At 47.3% G+C, this 10,942-nt stretch overlaps 1 protein-coding gene across 1 annotated transcript in view; it reads right to left on the bottom strand.

Moving 5' to 3' along the window:
- Positions 1-22: 22 nt before the first annotated feature.
- The window catches only part of CD244 (CD244 molecule), a 47,843-nt gene continuing 36,923 nt past the window's right edge, over positions 23-10,942 (bottom strand). Inside the window, exons 2-7 of the mRNA XM_027768439.1 lie at positions 9,715-9,777; positions 6,526-6,864; positions 6,169-6,444; positions 4,154-4,255; positions 3,385-3,452; positions 23-133 (exon numbers count right to left, since the gene is read on the bottom strand). Of these exons, the coding sequence (XP_027624240.1) occupies positions 23-133; positions 3,385-3,452; positions 4,154-4,255; positions 6,169-6,444; positions 6,526-6,864; positions 9,715-9,777 (959 nt within the window). The remainder of the gene's footprint in view (positions 134-3,384; positions 3,453-4,153; positions 4,256-6,168; positions 6,445-6,525; positions 6,865-9,714; positions 9,778-10,942) is intronic.

Here is a 10,942-nt window from a genome sequence, read left to right as displayed (position 1 = left end):
CCTATAGACAGATATAAATGGATTATAGAAGCCAGAGTGGTACCTGGGGCTGGATCATGGAGTAGATGGTATTCTTGTCTCCAGGGGAATCCTGCTCCTGCTCCTGCTCCGGCTCTGGTTCCAGCCTTGACTCCTGAACGAGGAACAGTAAAGGGGCAATGCCGTGATGTGCACGGACAGCTGGATCTGCCCACATTTGGGTGTATGGGGAAAGACAGCACAGAGAAGGGCTCCTGGGAGCGAGGGAGGGAGGTGCAGGAGTGGGGAGAGCCTTGTCAGTCCTATCACCTATCCCGGGATAGGGAGAGAAGTGGAGCAGAGCCATATGCAGTGGTGAGTCAGTGTGGGGAGTGAGAAGCTACCTAGACCTGCAGGGATTCAAACCATTCTGCCCAAGGGAGCTCCTGCTACTTCCTTCACTTTGGGACCTTGGAAACCCTGCCTTGCCTTTGCTGGTGTCCATATTAAGTTTGCTGCATAACCACTGATACTGTGCAGAGCTCTGGGTAGACTCAATCTGAGCCTTACCTCAGGGCGCTGAATTCCAGAAGGTGTAAGCGTTTTAAAGACTGGGCACATGTAAGCCCTTGTCCTAGGTTCAGCCTTGGTAGCCAGCTTGCCCTTGGCCTCAAGTGGGCCTTTGGGAAGACGTGGTGCCCGGTGGAACCCTGGACCCACGGCCAAGGGTGAAGAGTACATGGTTCTTCCTGCTTTCTTCTCTCCTTCCAGTCCATAGGAGCCTGGGGACAGAGGGGTTCTTGCTGCTCGCCCCTGAGTACACATTGCCAGTTTGGGTCCCAGTCAGAACCAGTGGAGGCCAGAGAGTTCACCAACTAAGGTAGAAGCTGACTTCCCCAAGCAAGGAGAAGCCAGGAGGAGCTCTGTTGTCTTTCATCCTGTCTCAGGAGGGCTGAAGATCACTCTGGGAGGACAATTGCCCAGTTCTCAGCTAGGGAGAGAGAACTATCAGCCATGCTGGAAGCTGCAGAGCCATAGGTGTTTGTCAAGAAACAGCAGTTTGGGGGCCAATAGGTAGCATAGTGCTTAAGGCACTGGACTCCCTCATGGACAATCACAGTTCAAGCCCCAGACACAGAGGCTTAAAAAATCTGCCAGGAATATATGTGTACAAGTCCAAAATCCTAAGAGGAGAACGGAGCAGGGATTGTGGCAAGACCATCACCTGGCAGGGGAGGGTGATTTCTCATTTTCTCTCTCTCTGTCTCTCTCTGGCACAGTATGAGGCAAAGACAAAGAAGAAGAAGGGAGAGAAGAAGAAGACAAAGACGAAGACAAAGATGAAGAAGAAGAAGAGAAGAGAAAGATGAAGAAGAAGAAGAAGAAACAAGAATTTATTGCTTTTCTGTCCTGTCCAGACCCCTGGGAAGTGTCTCCAGAAAGGCTGAAGCTGGGTCCTAAAGTGAGACCACTTTGAAACTTCAGATTTCGACCTCTGAAGACAGAGGCCAGGGATGGCTGAGGCCAGGCTTGGTGGAGCTCTGAGATAGAAGCAGGGTGACATTCAGGTCTAACGCTCCGAGAGCGTTCCCTTGTTCTCAGTCATTATTTTCCCCTCATTTTACCTAATCTAAATTCATCTCCAGTTTGGGGAGGAAAGGTTATTTCCAGTGAGCGCTTGGGCACGAGGGACTGCAGGTAGATTCAGGGCTCTCAGGACCATGCCAGAGTCTGGCAGCAGTAGGAGAAACAAAGTCTCCTCCTATTTTCACAACCCATCATCCCACTGGGGTAGGAAAGCAGGCCAGGGGAGCTGACCTCATTCTCTCTGAGCCCAGACCCACGGAAGCTACTGGTGAGTTCTGAGAGGCCCCAGAAGGCCTCACACAAGTGGCCAGGCCGGAAGAGCCCACCACATGTGCTTCCTGCCTGGGCTGCACCTCCCTCCGCCCACTAAGTGCCAGGAATGGCGGTGGAAGAGGGCACTTCCTCCCCACCTTTGCCACCCCCTTCCAGAGCAGTCCGGTGGGTGCTTCCTGACCCATGGGGGGCCTTGCCCCTGGGCCTGCTGTCACATCCTGCCTGCCCAGGGCACAGCAGCCCCTCTGCAGGTTCCTACTCTTGTACCTCCCTGAACCTCAGGCAGAGTGGGCTGCTGCCTGCAGACAGCTGTTAGAGAAGTTCCAGAGGAGGTCATTCTTCTTTAATATTTGCTAATGTGATCACAAAGACTCCACAAGGATAGCTCCCTAGAAAATAGTTAGAAAGGCAAACATAAAACTATCCGTCCTAGGCATAACCCACCACTTCCCTCTCTGGGGATCGAAATGAGCACTAATGAATATGGGCTGTGACACCCTAGATCAGCCCATGCTGTCAGTGGAGAAAAGCGGAAGTTCCTATGGCTGTTTTTGGTAAGAAAGCCATGTGACCTGGTCCGATGGTACAGGAAACAAAAAAAAAGTCTGTTAGGAGTTGGAGGCAGGGAGGTTGGGGAGGATCAGGGAAAGTTTGGAGAAAGAATAGGAGACAGAAATAGTTATATGAGTGGCTCTGTTAAAACAGAGGATGTGGAATAGCAGGTGATGTGGTGGTTAAGACGTTGGACTCCCACATAGCCAGCCATGGTTCAAGTCCCAGACTTGTGGGTTTGCTTTCTTGCTTTTTTTTCCTCTCTTTCTGGTAAGCACACGTGCCCTATAGCAAATTTAAAATAATAATAATAAATAAAATAAAATCAATAAATCAATAACAACAGAGACCATTGAGAGGAGTGCAATGACCAGAGCAGCGATTTTGACTGTCCATATGCGTTATAAGTGCATGCCCTCCTGGCCACACCTTCACTCTGGTGCTTCCTCCAGAGCTGAAACCTCAGCTTGACTCAGGCCTCTCCTCCCCAAAAGACTGTCGCAGACCACGAAGCAGCTACAAAACTGTGATGCTGCGGCCGGTCACACTCCTCTACCTATGTAACAATGAAGGCACACAGAAGAGCAAGATCGGCCTTGCCAGGGAGACAAGCATTTGTGGCCAACACAGCAAACATGAGAGGCTGCACCTCTGCTGACATCAGTTGGCCCAGCCCAGACTGGGCCAGGAGGCAGAGGCATGAGGGTGCAAATGAGGCGGCAGCACCCTGCCCTGTGCTGTGGTTTCTGTTGCTCTCCATCCTTCTCAGCAGGTACAGTTCTGCACCAAGCTGCCCCTTCTGTCTCCCTTTTATCTTGTCTGTGCCCTTTGACTTCCCCTTTGCCTCCATCCCCTGTGCTAGGAGGCTGATGGAGAAGAGACAGATGGGAGGGCTGATGAGCATTCTGAGAAGACAACTGTCTGGCTCTCTGTCTCCCCCTGCTCTGAGTGTCCATTCTCAAAAGAGCATCTTGCAAACCAGTGGGAGAGACCCCAGCCCCTAGGGTGCCATACTTGATTTCTCCCAGTTCGCAGGTCCTTGATGTCTTCATAAACTGTCAGAATTTCCTTGGAGCTAGGCTCTGCAGAAGGAAGAAAGCGAAGAACAGAGCTTCAGAGATCCCCAGAGAGCCCCCTGGATGGGCACCTGCTTCCAACATTCTCACCTCCACCCTGGAGGGCCGAGACCTGTGAAAGGTTCTAGAAAGGAGGCAGGTGAGCATTCTCCCCAGGATACCCCAAGAACACAGAGCAACCATTACCCTTGACATAGATCCTCTGTCAGGCTGGCAGCCCCCACCACACCAGCCACCTGCAGATGACTGCACACAGGACATCAGACTGTGACACCTGGCAGCCACTGCAGAAGGTGTGGGGGCCAGCAGGTGGAGTGGCAGGTAAAGGCACTGGACTCCCACATGGCTGACCATAGTTTGAGTCCCAGACCTGGTGACTTGGTTTCTCTCTCTCTCTCTCTCTCTCTCTCTCTCCTTCTCTCTCTGTCTCTGTCTCTCTCTGGTGAGCACATGTTCCCTATAACAAATTAAATCATAATAATAATTAATAAAATTAAATAAATAATTCTTTAAAAAAAAAAAAAGGCTTGAATTGAGAGAAAGAGCCTAGCGACCACTGCTTACCCCACAGCAACCATGCATGCACTTCCCACACTCCCCAGGAGGAGGAGGGATTATGCCCCCAGACACATCCCACTGGAAGAAAGGCCAGGTCACTGGACCTGAGGCCTCAGATGACAGTCCTTGCTCCAGGACCTCCCACTTACCCGACTGCTTCCTCCTCCTCCACACATAGAAGAAGGTGAGTGCACCAAGGAACAGTGTGGTCAGAATCACAATGGTCACCAGGAAGATCAGAAATCTGGACCCTGAGGAAGACAGAGGCATGAAGGCTGAACTCCCAGCCTCCCTCTTCTTCCTTCCTCTTGGCCTGTCTCAAACCCACTGTCTTCCTAATCAATTCACTGCCATGCTTGTCTCTCTGCTCATTGCATGACTTCTCTGAGTAAGGTCAAGAGCGGATATGAATATCCTGACAGATCTGGTTCAAAGTCTGATTCTAGAAGCTCTGTGCTACTTATGTGACCCTTCTGAGGCTCCATTGCCTCATCTATAAAAAGGAGATAATGTTACTTACTTAGAGGTTAATTATGATGTTATCTGCCTAGAGGGATTAATTACATGATCTAACACAAGTGAGGTGTCCGATACAGCAGATGTTATATCTAGCTATTCATATGGCTCTTCTTATGTTGTGTTGCAATTGTGCTGTGTTTTTTAGTTTGCTATAGGGTATGTACACTCACTGGAGAGAGGGAAAGTGAAAATGGTGGCTGAGGTTCCTTCCCCCACACTCCCAGGAGTGATAGATGTTCACACTTCTCTGTTCTCCTCTTGGGCTTTAGGTCATGCACACACACATATGCCTATGGTGTTTCTTAAGCTGCCAGGTCTGGAACTTGAACCATACTGTGGACCATATGGGATTCAGTATCTTAACCATCAAGCCACCTGCTGGTCTCTCTGTTTTTAACTCAACAGACATTCCTTGCCCACTCATTACATGCCAGGCATGTCTTCTACCCCACCTGGCTGCTGCTCTGGCCTTTGCTGCTCCTCCTCATTCGGATTTCTACATTTGACATGCATGGCTGTATCCCGATGTAGAATCCAACCAAGAGGAGAAGAGGAAGGAATTAAGTATCCCAGTGCCAGTAGACTGGGCTCTTTACAAAAAATAATCTAGTTTCAAATTAACAACAATCCTGTGAGGTACTGATTATTATCCTTGTATCACCCAAGAGAGAAAAATGAGGCTCAGAGAATTCAGTGAATCTGCCTGAGGTCAGAGAGAGCATCGGATGACCACAGGGGTACCTAGAAGAGTTCTTGGTGTATTGCTTATGTTCATCCTGAGAGTTACCTGAGTTAAGGTTTTGCCATGGGGTGCATGCAGTCGTCAGAGGTAGACGGGAGACAGAGAAAGGGAAAGGGAAAATTCATTCCCTGTGGAGATGTTCACACTGCAATTCCTTCTATGAAATTCTGTCAGGATTTCGGCACATACATACATACATGAGCCTTGTGTATTTGTATGTGGACCCATTTTATCAGGGTCCAGGACTCAAACTGCAGAGTCCCATGTGAGATCCAGTGCCTTAACCACTATGCCACATGCTGGCTCAAGTTTTTACTACTTTTAATTTGATAAACAAAGACTCCACATGCTATCAGCATGAGTGCTGGGGTCGTAGGGGGAGGCAAAAACCACAAAAACCATGCAGTCCCTGTCCTTAAGGAACTTATAGTTCAATTAGAGCAACAAAACTAAGTATTTGTGGGCAAAATAAAAGCGAACAAGACAGAGACAACTTATAGTGACAAGGACACTGACTTCCGGGTCATGCCACCTGTGTCTGTGTCATTCACTAGCTCTATGATCTCGGGCAGATTCACTAACTTCCTTGCAGGAAGCAGGTCTCCATATCTCTGAGAGGAAGAAAATAATGGTCAGGAGCCCTGAAGGACATGACTCACCAAACAGCCATGCATTCCCTGTGTGAAGGGAAAAACACATGCCCCAGAAGATGGAGATAAAATCCCCCCTAGCCGAGGACAGGTCTTGCTTTACAGGAGCTATGTGCTCAGAGGCCATGACCCTCCTTCCCCCACTCCCAGGGCCGGCACTGGAGGACGGAGCAAGGATTTACATGTCTCTCACATGAACCTGGGGTGGAGTCCAACACCTCTGCCCTGTCATAGCCCCAAACGCTCCACTTACCCTCAGGACCACTCTGGCAGTCACGTGTGACGTTGATGGTGGAGGTGTTCCAGCTGACAGGGTTGCTGACATTGCAGGTATACACGAAGTCACCACTGACATTCACCTGCTCCTCCAGGTGGGTAAGGTTCCTTGACCTCTGGATCAGCTGGCTCCCTCTATACCAAGCATAGCTCACATTAACATTATTGGAGACCGAGCAGGACAGAGCCACTTGGCACTTCTCTCTATCCAGGACCTTCCCCCACCCGAGAAGGCAGGGTTTTTTAACTTGATCTGGAAGAAGAGATTCCTGTTAGAAAGGCACTGCAACTACAAGTCCTGTAGGAATCAGGGTGGGCAGACCTAGAGACTCACCAAATACAAAAACCCGAAATGCAGCTCTTGAAACTGTTCCAGTCTCTCCGGTGACCTCCACACAGTAAAGGCCACTATCATTCTGCTGAGGTGATCTTATGAGAAGAGCCAAGTCCTTAACTATAAAACTGACTCTGTTTTTGTAACTATCCAAAATTGGAGAAGGTGTAGAGTTGACACTGGATAAATTTTTCCAAGTCAGTATCTCATGATACTCTGATCCTGGCGGTGAGTGCAGCTTCACCTTCCATTGGACCGAGTCAGCCATCTGTAGGTTGCAGGGCCGTAATCGGAGAGCCTCTCCTGTGAGGTGAACCACATCAGTGGAACCTGGGGAATCTGGGAAAGAAAACCCAAGCTGAAGGTGAGGGAAGAGCTTTAGGCCTGACCAGTATGCGCAGTGTCAATGGAAAATAACCAACTCTAAAACATTAATAATTAATAAGTAATGTGGTTTATTTTTAAGCAGAATAGGAGTGACCTAGGCCCAGAGAGTAGGCAAAACATGCCTTTCTCTTGGGGTGATCAGGTTCCTTTTATTTGATTCTGAGAGTGAGAGGCAGAGTTTGGAATTTAGTGAAAAGTCTTCCATTGGTCCGGCCCCAAAAGGTGGGACATATGGAAGAGGGGGTTTTAGACTATAGGTAGGTTTTATAGTTTTTAGTAATTGGAAAAGGAAGGTTGCTGAGATCATAAAAGAATGTAATTTAACAGCAATAAAGAGGCTTAATACACAACACAAAGATACTCCAATACTAAGCCAAGGGCAGGATGTAGGAAGAATCCTGTTACAATGGGCCAAAATGGTCTGTCAACATCTGCGGGCATGACTCCTCTTAGGCCCTCTGGCAAAGACCTTGGGAAAATAGCAAAAAGCAGTCAGACTTCTGTCCACAATAGCTAGACGTGACTTTCCTTAATCCAAGAGGAAAGGGCCAGTGTGAGGAGCCTAGAGCTAGAAAAGAACCTCACATTTCACTTCCCTATCTGCCTCATCCTCTCGCCAAGTCCTGTGCCCCTCATGTGCAGGAGCCCACAGACCAATAATAATGTCTAAAATCTCGCGTGCACTTGCTAGATGACAGACAGGTTTAAACACTACGTGTTTTTACTATTTAACTTCACAATGACCTTCTAAGGGTCTTATCTCCATTTTAGTGAGTAAACTGAGTTAAAAAAAAAGTCTAGTAACTGACCCAAGTTACACAGTAGAAATGATGATCTTGAAACCCAGACAGTTTGGCTTCTTAACTAAAATGTACATGCCAGATAGAGTCCCTCCCTATGGGGCTGAGATACCAAACAGGTGGCCAGTGGTGACTGTCTGAAATTCTGAAAGGCCTCACCCAGTAAGACTAACTCTCCAAGCTGAACTCCAAAGGCCTTTCCTGTCCTTCTAAAGAGCTTAATCCACAATCCTCTCTTGTAGCACTTACTATTACTTTTAATATTACTCAGTCATATTTGCTAATGTCTTAGTGATCATAAAGTCTCCACAAGGATAGCTACCTAAAAAACAGTTGGAGGGGGAGCCAGCAGTTAGCGTAATGGCTATGTCTCTGGACTCCCACGTAGTCGACCGCGGTTCGTGTCCCGGACCCGGTGGCTTAAAACTCACGCTGGGCGCGTGTGCGTGCGTGCCCAAGATCCCGAGAGGAGAATGGAGGAGAAGGGATTGCGGTGTGACCATCCCCCCTGGGGGGTGATTTCTCGCTTTCTGTCTCTAATGTCTCTCTCTGTCTGTCTGGCGAGCGCACGCGCCCTATAGTAAAAATCTCGACAAAAAAAAACAGTTGGAGGGAAAAAAATAAAACTACACTTCTTAGGCATACCCTGGCACTTCTCTCTGTAGGGGTAAAGATGAGAACTAACAGGGACCAGCAATTAGCGTAATGGCTATGTCGCTGAACTTCCATGTAGTTGACCGTGGTTCGAGTCCTGGACCTGGTGGCTTAAACTCACGCTGGGCGCATGTGCGTGTGTGCCCAAGATCCCGAGAGGAAAATGGAAGAGAAGGGATTGTGGCATGGCTGTCCCCCCTGGGGGTGATTTCTCACTTTCTCTCTGTCTCTCTCTGTCTTTCTGGCAAGCGCATGTGCCCTATACTAAAAACCTTTCTAAAATAAATAAATAAATAAATAAGATGAGAACTAACAAATACGGGCTGTGACACCCTACATTGGCCCAGTGCCATCAATGGAGAAAAGTGAAAGTTCTTGTGTCCATTTCTGACAAGCAAGCCATGTGGCATGACTCAGTAGGTGCTGGAAATTAAAAAAAAATCTGTCTTAGGGAGGTGATGAGGCAGATCAGAGAGAGTTTGGGAGGGGAAATAGGAGATGGAGATAGTTATACAAATGGCTCTGTTAGAACAGAAGACATTAAGAGCAGAGCAATGGCTAGACAGGGGTTTTCAACTGTTCATATGCATTATAGATTCTCTCCCTCCCAACCACACCTTCCCCCTGCTGCTTCCTCAAAAGACAGCATAAATAATTAAAAGACTTGGGCCAGCCCTGTAACACAGCAGTTAATTCCTGTATACAGTGAGACAGATTCCACATGGCTGACCATTGAGTCTTAACCCTGGTGACTTGAAAACAAACAAACAAACAAACAAAAAACCACCAGGTGCATGTGTGTACATACTCAAAACTCTGACTGGATGGGAAATTAAAAAAAAAAAATTGATGGATTCTCTCTTTCTCTCTCTCTCTTTTACACACACACACACACACACACTCTCTCTCTCTTTGATTGCACATGCCCACTGGCTTTATAAAAACAAAACAAAACACCTTTTATTTTTAAAAAAATTAATTAAAAATATTTACTGAAAAGGTCTTTTTTTTAAAAAATTAAAATAAAGATGGGTTGTCTGGTGGCATGGTGATTAAGAATGCTTTTAAGAATGCTTGATTCCCACATAGCCAACCATGGTTCAAGTCCTGGACCTGGCAGTTTGCTTTCTCACTTTCCATCCCTCTCTCTCTTACTCTGTCCCTCTATGTTCAAATTAAAATAAATATAAATAAATAAATAAATAAAGTTAAATAAAATAATTCTTAAAAAATAAAATTAAAATAAACAAATTGTAATACTAGGCCAGGCTTCATAGCACAGGAGTTAAGTGCTATACAGAAGAAGCTAGATCTCATATGGCCCATGGAGTGTGTGGGGGATACTTACCACAAGCTCCATCAGTGAAAACCAACTGTGCACACTTGTCCAGGATCCTGATGGGGTGGAGAACTAGAGGAAAAAGGATTGCAGTGATCAAGATCTATTGAGGAGAGTGTGTCCTCTCATGTGTATGTGCCCACTGGCATTTAAAAGAAGCAGAAAAGAAAGAGAGAGAAAGAAAGAACAAAGAAAAGAAAGAGAACAAACAACAATAGGACTTGTAATATTACTTGGTTGATTAAATTCGTTCTGGTTCTGCCTGTTAACAAACCAAGTGTTTCAAAAGCAGAAACTGGGTCACACATCTCTGTGTCTTCATCTCCCATGGTCCTAGCACTGTATATAGCATTTGTTCTCAGAATAAGCCAACTTCCTAGGTATCGCACAAAGACCCGGAAAACATAGGTGAGTGGGAAAAAATAATTACTAAATCTACAAAAAGGACATACACATGAGTCCCATTGTAACTCAGGCCCTGAAGATGCAGGTTTCTTCCTGCATAAGATATGTTCTGGGCCAGCAAGTGGCATGGTAGCACTGAACTCCCACATGGCTGACCATGGTTTGAGTCCTGGACCTAGTGGCTTGCTTTTTCACTTCCTCTCTCTCTCTCTCTCTCTCTCTCTCTCTGTCTGTCTCTGGTGAGTGCATGTGCCCTGTAGCAAACTAGAAATAATAATGATAAAAGGAAATTCTTTAAAATTAAAAAAAGTAAGCATATGTTCCTGAGAGACAAAAGAAATAGAAGGAGCAACAGCAAGACCCACACCACTGAGCCTGAGCTCATCAGGGACCCTGCCCAGCCTACTGTGAGGGACGAGGGGCTATTCTGACCTTGCTCCAGCCTCCAAGAGCCAACATCTGGTTCCTGCAATCCCAGAGACAAGAGATAGGTGGTATGAGCTGCTGCCCCACATGTGCTGATGCTGTTCTGCCCCTCATCCATCTAGGAGCAACAGGGAGGCCCAAACCATTCAGCTTGAGCTCATCAGAGACCCCCACCCAACCTGCTGTGGGGGATGAGGGGCTACTCCAGCCTGTGTGATTCACCCACACAAAGTAGTCTTCCACTTTACATTCTCTCTCTCCAGCTCAACCTCCATCCACATTAGCAGCAGAAAGGTTTGGGTTTACAAGAACCAAGCCCCTGAAAACAGGAGACTCGAGGAATTCTTTCCACACAGTCCTCTCTAGCAGTAAAAGGAGAGAAACTTCCCTCTGAAAAACTGAACCC

Source organism: Tupaia chinensis, unplaced genomic scaffold, assembly GCF_000334495.1.
Source record: "Tupaia chinensis unplaced genomic scaffold, TupChi_1.0 Scaffold146187_1, whole genome shotgun sequence".
Classification (NCBI taxonomy): Eukaryota; Metazoa; Chordata; class Mammalia; order Scandentia; family Tupaiidae; genus Tupaia; species Tupaia belangeri.
Note: the sequence above shows the minus strand (reverse complement) of the source record. Positions and strands in the feature narration are given on the sequence as shown.